The sequence below is a fragment of the Scyliorhinus torazame genome, chromosome 1, assembly GCF_047496885.1.
Source record: "Scyliorhinus torazame isolate Kashiwa2021f chromosome 1, sScyTor2.1, whole genome shotgun sequence".
Classification (NCBI taxonomy): Eukaryota; Metazoa; Chordata; class Chondrichthyes; order Carcharhiniformes; family Scyliorhinidae; genus Scyliorhinus; species Scyliorhinus torazame.
The window spans coordinates 376,598,198-376,619,839 of NC_092707.1; the positions used below are offsets into that span (position 1 = coordinate 376,598,198).

Consider the following 21,642-nt stretch of genomic DNA (forward strand, 5'->3'; position numbering starts at 1 on the left):
GGGTTTCACCTTCAGAACCCAAAGATGTGCAGGTTAGGTAGGTTAGGTGGATTGGCCATGCTAAATTACCACGTAATTGCCCCCCCCCCCCCCCCCCTCAAACCACTCAATCCTCTTCGAAGAAATCGATGAACGGCTTCCAAGTGAACCCTTCAACTGACACCCGCAAAGCAAACTTGATCTTCTCCAACTTCAGGAATTCTGCCAGGTCGCTCACCTTCGGCAGCTCTGAGTCCCTCCAACATAATAAAACCTGTCTCCGGGCTATCAGGGAGGCAAAGGCTAATACATCGGCCTCTCTCACTCGCTGCACTCACGGGTCTTGCAACACGCCAAATATCGCCACCTCTGGACTCGGGACTACCCTCACCCCCAGAACCTCGGATGTAATATCCGAGAACCCCTGCCAGAACCCCTTAATCTTGAACACGCCAAAAACATGTGGACATGATTCGCGGGCAAAGGCACCTGTTTCAAACAATGCATTGGTTCATCATTTCTCTTCACATCTCTATTGGTTGCCGTTGTTTCTTGCATTGATCGTTTGTCCTTTTCTCGTTACAGGGAAAGTTACCAGGTGCTAGAATCAGTGGCGGTCTTTCTAATTTGTCCTTCTCATTTCGAGGAATGGAGGCAATCCGTGAAGCCTTGCATGGCGTGTTCCTGTACCATGCTATAAAGGTTAAAAAGAAAATTCAAATGATACTCTTTCAAGCACATTTATTCCATCAGTTTGGATAGTAATATCAAGAATAATTATCTCTAAATACAATATATGGTTGGAGTTTGAATTTTTATAATCAGACCTTCAAGGACCGTTAATAGAACAGCTAGAAACTGTTACAGTTCAGTGTAATTTTGTTGGCTTTATTCCATTTGTAGCAATTTCTCACTTCACATTTGTTCAAAATCTCTTCTTAGGCAGGGATGGATATGGGAATTGTGAATGCTGGAAAGTTGCCTGTTTATGATGACATAGACAAAGAACTACTGGACATGTGTGAAAATTTGATCTGGAACAAAGATCTTCTAGCTACAGAGAAATTGTTGCAATATGCGCAGGTAAGGACATTGAGCAAGAATATTATTTATTTATTGAAATTGCTGGTTGTAGAAAATAAATCATTGAATGAAACTGGCTGCCATGAAAGCGATTTATCTTCTGTGATGTGTACTTTTGCTGCTGTATACTTTATAACAACAATAGCAATTTACATATGATGTCTTTGACATTAAAAAAATACAAAGTTAGTACCCAGGGGCGTCATTCTCCGACCCCCCCGCCGGGTCGGAGAATGGCCGTTGGCCGCCGTGAATCCCGCCCCTGCCGAAGTCTCCAGTACTGGAGATTGGGCGGGGGCGGGAATCGGGCCTCGCCGGTTGGCGGGACCCCCCGCTCAATTCTCCGGCCCGGATGGGCCAAAGTCCCGCCCAGAAATTGCCTGTCCCGCCGGCGTAAATCAAAGCTGGTATTTACCGGCGGGACCAGGCGGGCTCCAGGGTCCTGGGGGGGGCGCGGGGCGATCTGACCCCGGGGGGTGTCCCACGGTGACCTGGCCCGCGATCGGGGCCCACCGATCCGCGGGCGGGCCTGTGCCGTGGGGGCACTCTTTCGCCTCCGCCACGGCCTCCACCAGCTGGCGGGGCGGAAATCACTCCGGCCCTGGCCTAGCCCCTCAATGTTGGGGCTCGGCCCCCAAAGATGCGGAGCATTCTGCACCTTTGGGCCGGCGCGATGCCCGTCTGATTGGCGCCGTTTTTGGCGCCAGTCGGCGGACGTCGCTCCGTTGGGGGAGAATTTCGCCCCAGAAATTTAAACCGAAAAATAATTGACACAGCCGAAGGAAGATATCTGGACCGATTGAATCAATGCTCGGTTGAAGAGGTGTTTTTACGGGGCGTCTTAAAAGAGGAGGGAGGCCCTTTGTGATAGCCACCTTGATATGGTGGAGGCACTTCTCAGAAGATTCCTTGAGCGATGCAGTCAGGAGCTCCTTACTCCTGGTGGAGCCCAAAATGACGACAATACTTGGGGTTGCCAGGGAAATTCAGTCCAAAAAGTTCTCAATGGCAGAAAAGGCAAAGGAAGACTGTGTTTCATGGGCTGCAAAAGCAGCAAAACCCTGCAACGACAATGTGGCCTCGGCCATCGTGGTACAACATATTGACAAAACCTGGCCACCAACCCATCAAGATCACAAGGGCAATAACAGCACCCCCAAGGTTAAACAAAGTCACATGCATGCTTTGTTTGCTACATCTTGTGGCAGTGGAGAATTGGCAGCGGGAATAGGGCTATAAACCTGGGAGCCCCTAGTTGAGAATCTGTACACAGGTAATAAAGATTATTGGACACCTGTGTTGGGACAGAGGTGTCTTTAGGCAGTGGTATCTGTGGCTGAGCAGTCCCCTTCAGGATATCCTCCCCTCACCCCAAATGAGGGGGTACCTGAAAAGGTGGCCTAAAAATAGGCTGTCCCATTTTCTCCTTGCTGGGGAACCATACCCTATGGATCATCATTTTATGGTCAAAGAAAGAAAACTTTAAATTTTGCAACTTGGAATATTAGCACACTCATGGATAAAAGAAGTACTCCGCAGACCGACTTCAGGGATGGGACGTTTGTAGCTATTTTCAAGCAGAGTGACAAATCATGTTGTAGAGACTATCAAGATATTTTCCTCTTGTCTAGAGCAGGAGAATCCTGACATGCATTCTCATGAATCATCTACTTTCAGTGGCTGAGGATATCCTCCCAGAGATGCAGTGTAGCTTTACACCTTCAAGCAGAACTGCTGGCATGGTCTTTGTTGGCAGACAAAACCAAGAGAAATGACGAACACAACACCAAGAACTCTTTGTTGCATTTATCGATCTGACCAAAGCATTTGACTCAGTAAATTGCAAGAATCATTGGGCAGCAAACACAGAGAAGAGTGGTGGGGATGGTTGAGAGAGCTGGAGGCGGAATGGATGCAGATGGAGAACGTCCCTCTGGGCGCTGACCACTGCCTCACTGCCATTCCCCCCAGCCAAACACTCGAGCCTGGTGGTAGTAGCCACATTCAAGATCTGGAACCAGCTCAGACACCACTTTAACCTGGGCGACATGTCTGTTGCGGGCCAAATCTGCAGGAATCACAAATTTATGTCGGCCAAAATAGATGGCACCTTCAAAACGTGGAGAGAGGACGAAGGGGTACTGACGGTAAGAGACATGTACGTGGATGACAAGAGTAGCGACCCTGGGGGAGCTAACCGAGAAGCTCCAGCTCCTGAAGGGAATGAGCTCCAGTACCTGCAGATGCGGGACTTCCTTCGCAAGGAGACCACGACACTCCCCCAGACACACACTGCTGGACAGACTGCTAACGCCGGGCTTGCTAAGGGACGGTAAATGTGGCGACATATACAGACGACTGTTAGAAGAGCCCCACTGGACGAGACGCGCGAGAAATGAGGGGAGGAACTAGGCATGGAAATAGGGGGAGGATTCTGGATCGAAACTCTGCACAGGTTAAACTCCACGCACTTGTTCAAAGGGCTGAGCGGTATCGGGGGAAGTCCGGCCAACAACACCACATGTTGTGGTCCTCCCCCGGGTTCTGGACCACCTTTGTCAAGGCCATGTCCAAAATGGTTGGGGTGAAGATGGATCAATGCCCGTTAGTGGCAGTCTTCAGTGTATTAGAGAATTCAGAGCTCTTGGTGGGGAGGGGGTGCTGGCACCATGGCATTTTCCTCCCTGATTGCCTGGCGGACACTCATGCTTGGATGGAGGTCAGCAGCACCGTCCAAGGCATCAGACTGGCTGTCTGACCTAGCGGAATTTCTAAAATTGGAAAGAATAAAATTCAGCATCGGGGATCAGAGGAAGGGTTCCATCACACATGGAAACAATTCACCAGCCTCTTCGAAGACTTGGGGGGGAACAAGCTGAGAAGGGAAGCAGGGGGAGGGAGGACACCCACCGTGAGGAGAAGGAGAAATCTGCACAACACACAGGGCCACAAAGGAGCAGCTCGGACCACATCCACACTACGCTGATCACTGCAATGTAAATAGACCACTTATCTCTTCTGCCATATGTTTTTTTTTTGCTCTTGTTTTTGTCTGATAACACTAATGTGAGTATCAACTACATGTACAGAAAAAGGCTGCAAATTATTTATAATCTCAATTATGAGTAATGCAGTTGTACAATTGAACTGTAGGAAATTTACTTAGGAATTAGGAGCAGAAGTAGGCAGTTCAGCACTTTGAGCCTGCTCCGTCATTTAATCTGATCATGGCTGATCTCTTCCTGGTCACAAATCCACTTCCCTACCTCCCTACCTATTCCCCGTATCCCTTTTACCCGTTTGACTTCCATGTCATAAATGAAAACTTCCAATAAAAATATTTTTTTTAAATAGTAAATTGCGAGGTTCTGTGGATTGTGCTCCAAAGATTTGGATATTTTAATAAGCATATTAGATGGTTACCTTTTTGGGGTTTTACTGCATACAGCATACTTTCTGTAAGTGCTGCAGACTATGAATCCATGATATTGCTGCTTTATGGAATTTTCTAAAGCACAAGGAAGATTCTGATAGGTTACACAGTGAAGAGTACAGGCATTTGAGACACACCTTAATTTCTCAGAATTGCTGTGGGGCAACTAGCATACTCCAGTTATCACAGTCAAACAGGATTTGAACGGTGCAAATTTAAACAAAATCCTGATAGGAAAGGGTGTCACCACAGTGACATTTGAATATTCGTTCAGAAAGCTGTTTCTCTAGATATTGAGTGCACGGTCCTCACCACTTAAAAGAAACATAATCAGAATCCTGCAACTGTTTCATGATGTTATGGCTGCAACTGTCTTGAGTGGGAGATCTGAAGCCGATGCCTTCAAAATCCGCACCGGGATCAAGCAAGGCTGTGTGATAGCCCCCAAACTATTTATATTCCACCTGACAGTGTCTATCTGCTTCATCCAAGATCAACTGCCCTCTGGTGTAAGTATTAAATACAATCTGGATGAAAAGATCTTTAACCTCAGTCCCCTCATTGCCAAAACTAAACTGACCACCATAGACATTCATGATCTACAGTTTGCAGATGACTGCAATGTTGTTGCCCACCCTGCCCCTTTTAATCTTTTCAATTCTGCATACAAGAAGGAGACTCCGCTTGTCCTTGAATGTTGCCCAAACAAAACTCATATGTAATCTCACACCTGGTCATCCAAAGATTCCTAGTGGAGTGGTGTAGCGACAACAATCTATCCCTCAATGCCAGCAAAACTAAAGAGCTGGTCATTGACTTCAGGAAGCAAAGTACTGTACACACCCCTGTCAGCATCAACGGAGCCGAGGTGGAGATGGTTAGCAGCTTCAAATTCCTAGGGTACACATCTCCAAAAATCTGGCCCATCCACGCCGACGCTACCACTAAGAAAACACAACAGCGCCTATACTTCCTCAGGAAACTAAAGAAATTTGGCATGTCTACATTAACTCTTACCAACTTTTACAGATGCACCATAGAAAGCATCCTATCTGGCTGCACCACAGCCTGGTATGGCAACTGCTCGGCCCAATACCGCAAGAAACTTCAAGAGAGGCCACCGTCAAAAGATGGGGGGACACTGACAGTCAGGGACCTATACACAGACGGTAGGATCGCAACAATGGACGAACTGACAAAGAAATTCCAGCTAGCCAGGAGGAACGAGCTAAGGTACCTGCAACTCAAACACTTCCTACGAAAGGAGACTAGGACATACCAACAACCGCCACGACAGACATTACTGGAAGAGTTACTGAACGCAAGCGTACTAGAGAAAGGAAACTGTAGCGACATATATGACCGACTGGTAGAAGGGGCCGACACCGTACTGGACACAACAAGAATGAAATGGGAGGAGGGCCTGGGGATCGAAATAGGGTGGGGACTCTGGAGCGAAGCACTGCAAAGGGTCAACTCCACCTCCACGTGCGCAAGACTCAGCCTGACGCAACTGAAGTGGTACATAGAGCTCACTTAACAAGAACCCCTATGAGTAGATTCTTCCCAGAGGTGGAGGATAGATGTGAACGGTGCCAAGGAGGCCCGGCCAACCATGCCCACATGTTCTGGTCTTGCCCTGACTTGTGGAGTACTGGACAGCCTTCTTCGAGGCAATGTCCAAAATGGTGGGGGTGAGGGTGGAGCCATGCCCGAAAGTGGCGGTCTTCGGGGTTTCAGACCAGCCAGATCTATTCCTGGGGAGGAGGGCAAATGCCCTTGCCTTTGCCTCCCTGATCGCCCGCCATAGAATCCTGTTTGGCTGGCGGTCAGCAGCACCACCCAAAGCTGCAGACTGGCTGTCCGACCTCTCGGAAGAGGGAAGAGACGGGGAACAATAGAGGAGAGCCAGGAAGGTTGGGGGGGGGGAGGCAGGGAAACGTTAACAAACTTGACATCCCAGGAACAGAGAAAAAGGAGAATACAGGCGGAAGACGGGAGGGCCGGCTGAAGCGGAAGTGAGCACGAGACAACGGCAGCCAAATCTGTCTGGGAGAAGCAAGGGACAACACCAGCACCAGACCCATTCGAGTATCGCCCTCCGTAATTGTCTCGCCGGCATCCAAATGTATATCTGCGCTCTTTCCTCCTCCTCCTCCTCCTCCTCCTCCTCCCCCCCCCCCCCCAAAAGATGCTTACTTATGTGTGTAAACAATTGATTTTGTATTTCTCTCGTGTTGTCACCTTTTTTCTTTTATTTTCTTTCCCTTTGTGATTTGTGTGTGTGTGCCCTTCTCTTCTAAATACATATATATATATATATATATATATATATATATATCATATCCTGTGTACATAACGGCAAATATACTTTGTTCAAAAACCCAATCAAAAACATTTATTAAAAAAAAAAGAAACTTCAGAGAGTCATGAACACAGCCCAGTCCATTACACAAACCTGCCTCCCATCCATTGACTCCATCTACACCTCCCGCTGCCTGGGGAAAGCGGGCAGCATAATCAAAGACCCCCTCCCACCCAGCTTACTCACTCTTCCAACTTCTTCCATCGGGCAGGAGATACAAAAGTCTGAAAACACGCAAGAACAGACTCACAAACCGCTTCTTCCCCGTTGTTACCAGACTCCTAAACGACCCTCTTATGGACTGACCTGATTACCACTACACTCCTGTATGCTTTATCCAATGCCGGTGTTGTGTAGTTACATTGTGTACCTTGTGCTGCCCTGTTATGTATTTTATTTTATTTTATTTTCATGAACTTAATGATCTGTTGAGCTGCTCGCAGAAAAATACTTTTCACCTTGGTACATGTGACAATAAACAAAATCCAATCCAATCCATTTCCTGTATATTGAAGGAGAGACTCTGGAAGGGGTTGAGCACTTCCCACACCTTGCCAGCCATCTCTTAAAAAGCCATCATTGATGAGGAGATCCAACACTGGATTAGCTACACCAGTCAGCTTTCTAGAAACTACAGCAGTGAGTATTTGACAACAAAGACCTCAAGTCAACAAAGGTTCTGCTGTACAGAGCAGTTGTCATTACCACATCTGTACTGCAGTGAGACCTGGACTTTGTATGAGTGACCAATTAGAACTCTAGAAATGTGTAGCAGTACTGCCGCCGCATATTCTAGATTCATTGGGAGGACCATCGAACAAGCACTGGTGACCTTCTTGAAGCCAGCTCCACAAATATTCAGGCGAAACTCCTGCAAAATCAACTACATTAGATTGGACACTGCGTCCTGATAATCGTCCCGAGCTAAATGGCCTAATTCTTTATGCCTCTCTCTTGCTAGGCCCCAGTTAAAAAACAGGCCGCCTGTTCAGTCACCAGCAATCTGAAATATTGTAGAAGTGGGGCTCAGGCATCTAATATGAAGCCTATCGTAGAAAATTGATTTGATCCCAATTTTCCATTGGCAGATTTGTCATCTTGTGTTAACTTAGTCCCAAAGAGACCCTGACAAATAAAGAGGGCATAATTGACATGGTTCAAACAGCAATTACTATACCAATAAAAGATAAGTTTATAAATATTTGTTTATTTTATGATGTGGAGATGCCAGCGTTGGACTGGGGTGGGGGGCACAGTAAGAAGTCTTACAACACCAGGTTAAAGTCCAACAGGTTTGTTTGGAATCACTAGCCTTTGAAGTGCAGCTCCTTCATCAGATGAGTCACCTGATAAAGGAGCTGCGCTCCGAAAGACTTCTTGTTTATTTTAGGTTCAGCATAAGTAGTTTTGAAACTAATTAAGTTTCTTTGGAAGTTTGTTTTATGGGCAAAATCATTGTCGATTTAAATTTTTTATTTATAATGTGAATTCCAGAGATTTTTAAAGTTCTTTTTATGACTTTCTCACATTACCAAAATATCCAGTAAACTACGTTTGGACTGCATTGCAAGCATCTACATGATTGCAAAGCAATTAGGAAAGAACAATAAGAGTTGGCCTTGTTAGCGTAGCCCATATCCCATGAAGGAATTTTAAAAGGATAAATAGCTTCCTAAAACTAATGACAAGTCAAAATCAGTTATTAGATTTGGAGAAAGAAAAATCTATTTGGAGGAGCTCAATAGCTTCAATCCTCAGTCTTAATTTCCAATGCTGGAATAAATTTATATCTTAGTGCTAATCAATGTTGTGTTTCCCCACTTTGCCTCTTGAGAGATTTAATCTAGGACATTTCCAACCTTTCTGAATTCAGGAGAGTTATGCCCTAGTTCCTGCATTTGGTACATTTAATTTTACTCAGTAAAACATAGACTGCAAGGGCGGCACAGTTGTTAACACTGCTGCCTCACGGAGCCGAGGATCCGGGTTCGATCCCGGTCCCGGGTCACTGTCTGTGGAGCTAGCACATTCTCCCCTTGTTTGCGTGGGTCTCACCCACACAACCCAAAGATAATAATAATCTTTATTTTCACAAGTAGGCTTACATTAACACTGCAGTGAAGTTACTGTAAAAAGCCCCTAGTCGCCACATTCCGACGCTTGTTCGGGTACACAGAGGGAGTATTCGTAGGTGCATTGGCCATGCTAAATTGCCCCTTAATTGGAATTTTAAAAAAATCATAGACTGCAGTCTTACGTATATCCTATAGATGCTGATACACTGACCGAAAACCTCCAACAGCGCCCGCGCTGGAATTCTCCAGCTCCGCTGAAAGTGAATGGAGTTTTGGCTGGATCGCTAAATTCTTCGTTCTCACTTGCAGCGCAGTAACAATGGATGAGGTTAAAGAATCCTGCCCAATGTGTCTTGATAACCTGTACTGTGGCTCGTTGTGCTTTCAGAATCATGCCACGGGTGGGAAGAAAGTGATACATACTGATGAATGGCGGGATAGTCCTGTTGAGGAACGTCTTGTATATGCCCTAATGAAGGTAAATGCTTGCATGTGTGTGGGATTGTGGTTTGCTGGCCTCGATTGGATGTGAACATTTTGGGATTTCTGGTGCCAGTGAAAGGTATTGTATAAACTTGTTTTCTTTACTTTTCCCCCTTCCTGCTTTCCCTCATATTGTGTTTTTTATGTTTGTCTTTGCCGAATGAGTTCAAATCTTGTCACTGTTCTTCAGGGTGTAGAAAAATATGTGGTACAAGATACAGCTGAAGCAAGAGCCAATCAGGAGAAGTACCCTAGGCCTCTGCATATAATTGAAGGACCCCTGATGAATGGAATGAAAGTTGTGGGCGAATTGTTTGGAGCAGGAAAAATGTTTCTTCCACAGGTAAGACTGGAATAAGCTACTTCACTCTGCAAAGAACCAAGTGGATGGTGGAGGCAGAGACCCTTATAATGTTAAGAAGTATTTAGATGACCATGTGCGATGCCAGGCATACAAGGCTATAGGCCAAGTGGCGGAAAATGGTATTAGAATAGTTAGGTGGTTGTTTTTGACCAGTGCAGATATGATGGGCCAAAGGTCTGTTTCTGTGCTATAAACATCTATGACTATATATTTGCAATGCCATATGGGTTTACTTCCCTTTTAATATTCAATCTTGGGATGCGAATAGGGGTGTTAACACTTCACCTTGGTGTCTCTGGATAAGTATGATGTGGAGATGCCGGCATTGGGCTGGGGTGGGCACAGTAAGAGGTCTGACAACACAAGGTTAAAGTCCAACAGGTTTGTCTTGATTCACTAGCTTTCGGAGCGCAGTTCCTTCTTCAGGTGAGTGACGAGTGGGTTCCAGAAACACATATATAAACAAAGTCAATGATGCAACACTAGTATCATGTTGGGCAGCACGGTAGCACAAGTGGATAGCACTGTGGCTTCACAGCACCAGGGTCCCAGGTTCGATTCCCCGCTGGGTCACTGTCTGTGCGGAGTCTGCACGTTCTCCCCGGGTCTGCGTGGGTTTCCTCCGGGTGCTCTGGTTTCCTCCCACAGTCCAAAGACGTGCAGGTTAGGTGGATTGGCCATGATAAATTGCCCTTAGTCACCAAAAAGGTTGATGGGGTTATTGGGTCACGGGGATAGGGTGGAAGTGAGGGCTTAAGTGGGTCGGTGCAGACTCGATGGGTCGAATGGCCTCCTGCACTGTATGTTCTATGTTCTAAAAAAAAATGAAAGTGCAGCTGTGATTCCTGTTTATTTTTCAATGCCTGCCAATTTTCCTGCCAAAGGCATTTTTTAAGAAAGATTGAAGGGATGATTACCTCGTTCATATGGTGAGGGAAGGTGGCCAGAATTTAAAAAGGTGCTATTACAGCGAGGAAGGCAGCCAGGGGGTTTGGGTCTTCCGAACCTGATGTATTATTACTGGGCGGCAAATGTGGAGAAGGTGCGGAGCTGGGTCAGAACGGAGGAGTGTTTGGGTAGAGGGTCGGGATTGAAAGCGGTAGCGACAGCGCCGCTCCCGATGGCCCCGGGGGGTACTCAGGGAGTCCGGTAGTAATAGCTTCATTGAGAATTTGGCGGCAGTTTCGATAGCACTTTGGGTTGGGGGCAGGGTCAAGGGAAATGCAGATTCGGGGGAACCATAGATTTGAGCCAGGGAAGTGGGATGGAAATTTTTGGAGATGGGAGGAGAAAGGAATTAGGACACTGATGCACGATCAATTAAACTCGAAGACGAGGTTGTATCATAACTGAGGGCTTTAATAGACTGGATCTGTTCCCCAGCAGCTTTGGTACAGAATGAGGGCTGCTGGGACGGCATCTGTTCTTATACCCCGCCTGTCAGGGCGGAGCCACATACCAACATCCAATGGCAAGCTGCTAGGCTTACCCAATGGTCTACAGCCTCTCGGGTACAGCAATACCTGATACTACCACAGACACTAAAAGATTTATTTCTTGGGGGTCGTTTGCGGATTGAAGGAGCTGGGAGCGAAGTATGGGCTGGAGCAGGAGGAAATATTTAAATACATGCAGGTTCGTGACTTTGCCAGAAAGGAGGTACAAAGCTTCCCAGTAGAGCTGGCTTCCACATTGCTGGATGATGTGCTGACGACAGGGGGACTGGAGAAGGGGGTAGTATCGGTGGTTTACGGGGCTATTTTGGAGGAGGAGAAGGCGCCGCTAGAAGGGATAAAGGCAAAGTGGGAGGAAGAGTTGGGAGAGGGTATGGAGAAGGGGTTTTGGTGTGAGGTGTTCCAGGGAATGAACGCCTCCACCTCGTGTGCGAGGTTGGGGCTGATACAGCTAAAGATGGTGTATTGAGCGCACCTTACAAGGGCAAGGATGAGCCGGCTCTTTGAGGGTGTAGAAGATGTGTCTGAACGTTGCGGGGGGACCCCGCAAACCACGTTCATATGTTTTGGTCCTGTCCAAAGCTGGAAGATTACTGGAAGGAAGTGTTTAGGGTAATCTCTAAAGTGGTGCACGTGAAACTGGAACCGGGCCCTTGCGAGGCCATATTCGGGGTGTCGGACCAGCCGGGGTTGGAAACGGGTGCAGAGGCAGATGTTGTAGCCTTTGCCTCGTTGATCGGCTGAAGGCGTATCCTGTTAGGGTGGAGATCAACCTCTCCACCCTTTCCCTCTGGCGTGGCGGGGGGACCTGCTGGAATTCTTAATACTTGAAAAGGTCAAATTTGAACTGAGGGCAAGGATGGAGGAGTTCTCCAATTCATGGGCGTTATTCGTTATGCACTTTCGAGAATTGGATCACATCGAACATTAGGGGGGTTGGGGGCTGGAGGGTTGGGGGGAGGGGGACTGTCTGTTAATGGTGACTATGAGTGATTCCTGATTCCTTTTTGTCATTTGTTCATGTTAACATGCGGGCAAATGTTTGGGGTTTGGTGGGAGGATGGGATCGTTGTTATTGATATGGGGATTGACATTACATTCGTTACTGATCATTGTTTATTGTTGGATGTAAATTTGGGAGAAAATGTGAAAAAGGAGGAGAATAAAAAATATTTATTTAAAAAAAAAAAATAACACACTCTGAATAACACACAAATGACTACACCAAGGTACCCGTTCCCCTGGAACCATACCCCAGTTGAAGAACCCTGCCTCAGAGGGAAGGGTGAGAAAATTAGCAAAAACAAAAGCATGATCTTGCATCTCATGCAAAGATTAAATTTGAACAGTTAATTCTTAGTTTATTTAGATGCAATATGTCTTGACAATTGTAACCATTTTCCAAACTAGTTCCTTCCTTTGTTTTGGTCCTCTTTTTAAAAAAGTAGTCAAATCAAGGTTCCTTGAACAAGAGATTCCAAATTTCAAAACCCAGCTGTAATTCATTGCAAAGCAAAATCTGTGGTTTAATAAGGGGCAGCTTTCAACCAGAAAGATGTGAAGATTTTGAAATATCCAACTTGAGGCATTTTACACACATTGTTCCAAGATTTGTAAATAGAATCCATTTTGTCATCAGGTTGTTAAATCTGCTCGCGTAATGAAGAAAGCTGTTGGTTACCTTATCCCTTTCATGGAGAAGGAAAGAGAGGAAAGGTTGGCGCAGTCAGACAATTCCGAAGAAATTGTAAGTTATCGCATCCATAACTGGGATTGGGGGGCTTTTATGGCTTCCATTTAAATTTGAGTTCTCAGGAAGAGTCGTATGGACTCGAAACATTAACTCTGTTTCTCTCTACACTGATGCTGCCAGACCTGCTGAGTTTATCCAACTTTTTCTGACCTTTCAGATTTTCAGTACCCGCAGTATTTTGTTTAAAATTGAGTTTGGTTATACCACTTTCATTTCTTTGTGCAACGCATTCTTATTTTTAAAGCAAAATGCTGCAGATGCTGAAAATGTGAAACTAAAACAGAAGCTGCATCAAGCTGAATCATTGCAGCGGGGTAAGGGAGGTGGAATGGAATTGAGTGGTCTGCTTGTTCCTGCCCCCGCCATCTCAGCTTGGTAAATCAAGTGTGGACAGTCAGCTAGCAGCCACCCGGCGGGAATGCGGCCAATTAGCAGAGCGAGGAGTTGGGAGGGCTTTATGCATAATTGGGAGTCTAGGCTGGGACACATACAGAGAGGGCTTAAGCCATGAGCAGAAAGTCGGTCACGACTACAAATTTAAAGACCCCCTGCTCTTTAAATCTGTCTTTATTTCTTTTGAGAGGCTCAGGCAAGTCAATAGATTAAATGAGAAATCATGCCGTGTTGCCAGGAGCAGAATTTGCTGCTTTTTCTTCCGCTATTGTGTTGCCTCATCATACCGCTGAAAAGCAATCCCAAGCTTTCCCCGATCCGATGTGTGAAGAATTGCACATAAGTGGGTATTTAACAAATTTAATAGCTTGTTAATTGGTAATTTCAGGATGGAGGGCAGGCTTCCGATTTTGGCGCCTGTTTGCCTTCTATAATTTCTGAGATTGGTGCGATTATGTCATATTGCTGACCCCACGTCATCATGCCATATTTTACATTGGGGGGTAGCAGCCCGCCCAATTTGGTACTCTGAAATCCAGCCCGTTAACTTTGTTTCTCCATAAATGTTGCCTGGCCTAAGTATTCCAGCATTTTCTGCTTATATCTTTTTTTTTTACAAATATATTTTATTAAAGTTTTTCGATCAAACAAAATTTTCCCATTTTACAACTTTGTAATAATATATACATTGATCGTTTAAAAAAGAAAATATGCTAACTAACGGCAACTGCCAACAACAAAATAAGAAACAACAGAAATAGTAACTAAAATAGTAACTTCGTAACATCTAATATAAATAACTAATATATAAACACCTAAAACCCCTGAGGACCCAAATGAGCCCCCTCCCCCCTGGGTTGCTGCTGCTACCTTTCCTATTTTCCCTTATCGCTCTGCGAGATAGTCGAGGAACGGTTGCCACCGCCTGGTGAACCCTTGAGCCGAACCTCTTAGTGCGTACTTTATCCGCTCCAATTTTATGAACCCCGCCATGTCATTGATCCAGGCCTCCACACCCGGGGGCTTAGCTTCTTTACACATAAGTAGAATCCTTCGACGGGCTACTAGGGACGCAAAGGCAAAAACATCGGCCTCTCTCGCCTCCTCCACTCCCGGCTCATCTGCAACCCCAAATATAGCCAACCCCCCAGCCTGGTTCGACCCGGACCCCCACCACCTTTGAAATCACTTTTGCCACACCCACCCAGAACCCATGCAATACCGTACATGACCAAAACATGTGGGTGTGGTTCGCCGGGCTTCCCGCGCATCTCCCGCACCTATCCTCCACTCCAAAAAATCTACTCAGCCTTGCTCCAGTCATATGCGCCCTGTGTAGAACCTTGAATTGTATCAGGCTGAGCCTGGCACACGAGGACGAAGAGTTTACCCTACTTAGGGCATCTGCCCACAGCCCCTCCTCAATCTCTTCCCCCAGCTCCTCCTCCCATTTTCCCTTCAGCTCCTCTACCATCGTCTCCCCCTCGTCTCTCATTTCCCTACATATATCTGACACCCTACCATCACCCACCCATGCCCCCAAAATCACTCTGTCCTGGATCTCTTGCGCCGGGAGCTGCGGAAATTCCCTCACCTGTTGCCTCACAAATGCCCTCACTTGCATATAGCGAAATGCATTCCCAGGTGGCAACCCATATTTTTCTGTCAGTGCTCCCGAACGTCCCGTCTAAGAACAAGTCCTTCAATTTCGCAATTCCTGCTCGCTGCCAAGATATAAATCCCCCATCTATCCTTCCCGGGACGAACCTATGGTTGTTCCTTATCGGGGACCACACTGAGACACCCGTCACTCCCTTATGTCGTCTCCACTGCCCCCAAATTTTCAGAGTTGCCACCACCACTGGGTTTGTGGTGTATTTTTTCGGGGAGAACGGTAACGGCGCCGTCGCCAGTGCTTTTAGACTAGTTCCCCGACAGGACGCCATCGCCAGTCTTTTCCACGCTGCTCCTTCCCCTTCCCTCATCCACTTACATATCATTGACACATTGGGGGCCCAATAATAATCACTTAGACTCGGCAGTGCCAGTCCCCCTCTGTCCCTACTGCGCTGCAGGAACCCCCTCTTTACTCTTGGGTCTTTCCAGCCCACACAAAGCTCATAATACTCTTGTCCACCTTCTTAAAAAAGGCCTTTGTAATCAGTACAGGGAGGCACTGGAACACAAAAAGAAACCTCGGAAGGACCACCATTTTAACCGCCTGCACCCTGCCCACCAATGACAGGGGCGCCATGTCCCACCTCCTAAAGTCCTCTTCCATCTGCTCTACCAGCCGTGCCAAGTTAAGCTTATGCAAGGTTCCCCAGTTCCTGGCCACCTGGATCCCTAAATACCGGAAATCCCTTGTTACCCTCCTCAACGGTAAATCGTCTATTCCCCTGCCCTGTTCCCTGGGGTGCATCACAAACAGTTCACTCTTCCCCATATTCAATTTATATCCTGAAAATTCTCCAAACTCCCTGAGTGTCTGCATTATCTCAGGCATCCCCTCCACTGGGTCCGCGACATACAACAACAAATCATCCGCGTATAATGACACCCGATGCTCTTCTCCTCCTCTAAGTACCCCCCTCCACTTCCTAGAGCCCCTCAGCGCTATGGCCAGTGGCTCAATTGCCAACGCAAACAGTAACGGGGACAGGGGACATCCCTGTCTTGTACCCCCATATAGTCGGAGGTGGTCAGATCGTTGCCTATTTGTAATCACACTTGCCACCGGGGCCCTGTACAGGAGCTGAACCCCTCTCCAAATCCAAATCTCCTCAGTACTTCCCACAGGTAGTCCCACTCCACTCTATCAAATGCTTTCTCTGCATCCATCGCCACCAGTATCTCCGCCTCCCCCTCCGGTGGGGGCATCATCATCACCCCCAGCAGCCTCCGTATATTAGCATTCAATTGCCTCCCTTTAACAAACCCCGTTTGATCATCATGCACTACCCCAGGGACACAGTCCTCTATCCGCGTCGCCATCACCTTGGCCAAATGCTTGGCATCTACGTTCAAGAGGGAGATAGGCCTGTATGACCCGCACTGCAGCGGGTCTTTGTCTCTTTTCAGGATCAGCGATGTCGTCGCCTCCGACATCGTCGGGGGTAGTGTCCCCCTTTCCCTAGCCTCATTAAAGGTTCTCGTCAGAAGTGGGGCCAGCAGGTCCACGTATTTCCTATAGAACTCCACCGGGAACCCATCCGGTCCTGGGGCCTTCCCTGCCTGCCTGCATGTTCCCAATTCCTTTTACCACCTCCTCCACCTCAATCTGCGCTCCCAGTCCTGTCATCTCCTGTTCCTCAACCTTCGGGAACTCCAGCTGGTCTAGGAAACGCATCATTCCCTCTTTCCCTTCCGGGGGTTGAGCCTTATATAGCCTCTCGTAAAATACCTTAAACACCCCGTTCACCCTCTCCGCTCCCCATTCCATCTTTCCCTCCTCGTCTCTAACCCCTCCGATCTCTCTCGCCGCCCCCCTCTTCCTAAGTTGTTGGGCCAGCAGCCGGCTCGCCTTCTCTCCATATTCATTCTGCACTTCCTGTGCCTTCCTCCATTGTGCCTCCGCCTTACCCGTGGTCAACAAGTCAAAAGTCCGTGTGCAAGCTCCGTCTTTCCCTGTATAGCCCTTCATCTGGAGCCTCCGCATATTGCCTATCCACCCTTAAAATCTCCCTCAACAATCTCTCCCTTTCTTTACCCTCTTGTTTCCCCTTATGGGCCCTTATGGAGATCAGCTCCCCTCTAACCACCGCCTTCTGCGCCTCCCAGACCACTCCCACCTGGACCTCGCCGTCATCATTAATCTCTAGGTACCTTTCAATACATCCCCTCACCCTTACACATACCCCCTCGTCCGCCAACAGTCCCATATCTAATCTCCAGAGTGGGCGCTGTTCCTTTTCCTCTCCTACTTCCAGATCTACCCAATGTGGGGCATGATCTGAAATGGCTATAGCCGAATACTCCGTTCCTGCCACCTTCGGGATCAGCGCCCTTCCCAGGACAAAGAAGTCTATCCGGGAGTATACTTTATGGACGTGGGAGAAGAAGGAAAACTCTTTACTCCTTGGCCTAGTAAATCTCCAGGGATCCACTCCTCCCATCTGCTCCATAAAGCCCTTAAGCACCTTGGCCGCTGCCGGCCTCCTCCCGGTCCTAGATCTGGACCGATCCAGCCCTGGGTCCAGCACCGTGTTGAAGTCCCCCCTCATTACCAACTTTCCCATCTCCAGGTCTGGGATGCGCCCCAACATACGCTTCATAAAGTTCACGTCATCCCAGTTCGGGGCATATACATTCACCAGCACCACCGCCTCACCTTGCAATCTGCCACTCACCATCATGTATCTACCCCCACTGTCCGCCACTATGGTCTTCGCCTCAAACAATACCCGTTTCCCCACCAGTATTGCTACCCCTCTATTTTTCTCATCCAAGCCCGAGTGGAATACCTGTCCCACCCATCCTTTTCTTAATCTGACCTGATCCGCCAGTTTCAGGTGCGTCTCCTGAAGCATGACCACGTCTGCCTTTAGCTTCTTTAGGTGCGCAAGTACCCTTGCCCTCTTAATCGGCCCGTTCAACCCTCTCACGTTCCACGTGATCAACTGGGTTGGGGGGCTCTTTACCCCCCCCCCCCCCCCCCCCCCCTCGTCGACTAGCCATCCCCTTTTTTAGACCAGCTCCTCACCCGGTTCCCACGCACCCGCTTATCCCCCCGACGGCGCCCTCCCGTCCCGACCATCCCATCCCGTAACAGCTCCCCCTTCCCCTAGCAGCAGCAACCCAGTTAAACCCCCCCCCCCGCTAGATCCCTCTCAAGCTTAGTTGCTCCCCCCATATTGCTTCCGGAAGTCAGCAAACTCTGGCTGACCTCGGCTTCCCCCGTTTACCCTTAGCCTCCCATTATGTGAGGCCCCCTCCTTCCTGCCACAATTTCCATAGCGGGGGAACAAAGCCCGCGCTTCCCTCTCGGCCCCACCCCTGATGGCGCAGCTCCCTCTCTCCTTCTCCCTCCCCTTCCCCACCAGCGCCCACATTTCTTCGTGTGTCCCCCCTTCGAGTGGAAAGAAAATTTTCCCCCATCTGATTCACAGTCCCTTACCACCACCTCACTACTTCATTTCAAACACACTTTCTCCAATCTAGTCCAACTTCTCCTCTTCAATAAATGTCCACGCCTCTTCTGCCGTCTCGAAGTAGTGGTGTTTACCCTGGTATGTAACCCACAGTCTTGCCGGCTGCAACATTCCGAACTTCACTTTCCTCTTGTGGAGCACCGCCTTGGCCCGATTGAAACTCGCCCTCCTTCTCGCCACCTCCGCACTCCAATCCTTTTTTTAAAAATATATTTTATTGAAATTTTTTTCCCCTGAGCGACATTGTTCCCGCTTACAAAACAAACGAAACGATAACAATAACAAAACAGAAATGTTAACTTTTTAACAATAATAATAATAATACACAAGTAACGAAACCTCATTCTCAATTGACCTATATTCAACTAAACCTCCCCCCCCCCCCCCCCCTCCCCCTGGGTTGCTGCTGCTGGTCATCTGTCTTCCCTCTAACCTTTCCCTAGGTAGTCGAGAAATGGCTGCCACCGCCTGGTGAACCCTTGAGCCGATCCTCTCAGGGCAAACTTTATCTGCTCCAGTTTAATAAACCCCGCCATATCATTTACCCAGGCCTCCAGTCCGGGGGGTTTCGCCTCCTTCCACATGAGTAGGATCCTGTGCCGGTCTACGAGGGACGCAAAGGCCACGACATGTCCCACCTCTTAAAGTCCTCCTCCATTTGTTCTACCAGCCGTGTCAGATTAAGTCTGTGCAAGGTTCCCCAGCTCCTAGCGATCTGAATCCCCAGGTATCGGAAGTTTCTTTCCACTTTCCTCAGCGGTAAGCCTTCTATCTCTCTACTCTGGTCCCCTGGATGTATCACATATAATTCACTCTTCCCCATGTTTAACCTATACCCCGAAAATTCCCCGAACCTCCTCAGAATTCGCATAACCTCTATCATCCCCCCCGCTGGGTCCGACCCGTATAACAATAGGTCATCCGCGTATAACGAGACTCGGTGTTCTTCTCTCCCTCTAGTCACCCCTCTCCATTTCCTGGAGTCTCTCAACGCCATGGCCAGAGGTTCGATTGCCAATGCAAACAACAATGGAGACAGCGGGCATCCCTGTCTTGTTCCCCTATATAATCTATGTCGACCTGTAACTACGCTTGCCGTTGGTGCCCCATAAAGTAGCCTAACCCAGCGAATAAACCCTTTCCCAAACCCAAACCTCCTTAACACTTCCCATAAACACTCCCACTCCACCCTCCTATCAAATGCCTTCTCTGCGTCCATTGCCGCCACTGTCTCTCCTCCCCTTCCACTGAGGGCATCATTATCACCCCTAATAGTCGTCGCACGTTAACATTCAGTTGTCTCCCTTTTACGAACCCAGTCTGGTCTTCGTGCACCACCCCTGGGACACAGTCCTCTATCCTCGATGCCAGCACCTTTGCCAGCAATTTGGCGTCCACGTTCAATAGTGAACTAGGTCTATAGGACCCGCACTGCAACGGATCTTTGTCCCTCTTCAAAATTAGCGATATCGTCGCCTCCGACATCGTCGGGGGTAGAGTCCCCCCTTCCCTGGCCTCATTGAACGTCCTCGCCAACAACGGGGCCAACAAGTCCACATATTTTCTGTAGTATTCCACCGGGAACCCGTCTGGCCCCGGGGCCTTCCCTGCTTGCATGCTTCCCAGTCCCTTAATAACCTCATCCACCTCAATCGGTGCCCCCAGGCCTTCCACCTCCTGCTCCTCCACTTTCGGGAACCTCAATTGGTCCAGGAACTGCCGCATCCCCTCCTCTCCCTCTGGGGGCTGAGACCTATACAGTTCCTCATAAAAGGTCTTAAACACCTCGTTTATCTTTCCTGCCCTTCGCTCAGTGTCTCCCCTTTCATCCCTAATTCCTCCTATCTCCCTCGCAGCTGCCCTCTTTCGCAGTTGGTGCGCCAACAGGCGACTAGCCTTTTCCCCATATTCATACCTCCTCCCCTGTGCCTTCCTCCACAGTACCTCCGCCTTTCTGGTGGTCAGAAGGTCAAACTCGGTCTGGAGTCGTCTCCTCTCCCTGTACAGCTCTTCCTCCGAGGTCTCTGCAAATTCCCTGTCCACCCTTTAGATCTCCCCCAGTAGTCTATCCCTTTCCTTGGCCTCTGTTTTCCTTTTGTAGGCCCCAATAGAAATCAGCTCTCCTCTGACCACCGCTTTTAGTGCTTCCCAGACCACTCCCACAGGGACCTCGCCGTCGTCATTGACCTCCAGGTATCTCTCAATACACCCCCTCACTCTTGCACACACTCCCTCAACCGCCATCAGTCCCACATCTAATCGCCAGAGTGTTCTCTGCTCCCTGTCCTCTCCTACTTCCAGGTCCACCCAATGTGGGGCATGGTCCGAAACCGCTATGGCTGAGTATTCAGCTTCTTCCACCCTAGAGATCAACGACCTTCCTAAAACAAAAAAATCTATCCGGGAGTACACTTTATGGACGTGGGAGAAGAAGGAATACTCCCTAGCCCTGGGTCTAAGAAATCGCCATGGATCCACTCCCCCCATTTGGTCCATAAACCCCTTAAGTACCTTGGCCGCTGCCGGCCTTCTTCCGGTCCTTGAGCTGGATCTATCTAGCCCCGGGTCCAGCACCGTGTTGAAGTCCCCTCCTAAAATCAAATTTCCTGCCTCCAGGTCCGGAATATGCCCCAGCATCCGTCTCATGAACCCCGCATCGTCCCAATTTGGGGCATACACATTAACCAACACGACCTCCATTCCCTCCAGCCTACCACTCACCGTTACATATCTACCTCCACTGTCTGCTACGATGTTCTTTGCTTCAAATGCTACCCGTTTCCCCACCAAAATGGCCACCCCTCTGTTCTTTGTGTCCAGTCCTGAGTGGAACACCTGTCCCACCCATCCTTTCCTTAGCCTAACTTGGTCCGCCACCTTTAGGTGCGTCTCTTGGAGCATAGCCACGTCTGCCCTTAGTCCTTTCAAATGCGCGAGCGCTCGGGCCCTTTTTATCGGTCCATTCAGGCCTCTCACGTTCCACGTGATCAGCCTCACTGGAGGGCGCCCCTCCCGTGTCGACTAGCCATTACCTTCTCTAGGCCAGTCCCATATCCCGCCTCCGCGCTCCCGCTCGCTCCCCCAGCGTCGCACTCCGCCCCCGACCACCC

The 21,642-nt window shown here is 48.5% G+C and overlaps 1 protein-coding gene across 3 annotated transcripts in view; it reads left to right on the top strand.

Moving 5' to 3' along the window:
- mtr (5-methyltetrahydrofolate-homocysteine methyltransferase) overlaps positions 1 to 21,642 on the top strand; it is a 216,812-nt gene that overhangs the window by 118,330 nt on the left and 76,840 nt on the right. For 2 of the 3 annotated variants that reach the window (XM_072511767.1, XM_072511768.1), the window contains 5 exons: positions 565 to 681; positions 922 to 1,062; positions 9,324 to 9,413; positions 9,609 to 9,761; positions 12,876 to 12,983. The exons of the other annotated variant lie outside the window; for it this stretch is intronic. In XM_072511767.1, coding sequence (XP_072367868.1) covers positions 565 to 681; positions 922 to 1,062; positions 9,324 to 9,413; positions 9,609 to 9,761; positions 12,876 to 12,983 — 609 coding nt within the window. The remainder of the gene's footprint in view (positions 1 to 564; positions 682 to 921; positions 1,063 to 9,323; positions 9,414 to 9,608; positions 9,762 to 12,875; positions 12,984 to 21,642) is intronic. 3 annotated transcript variants of the gene reach the window in all.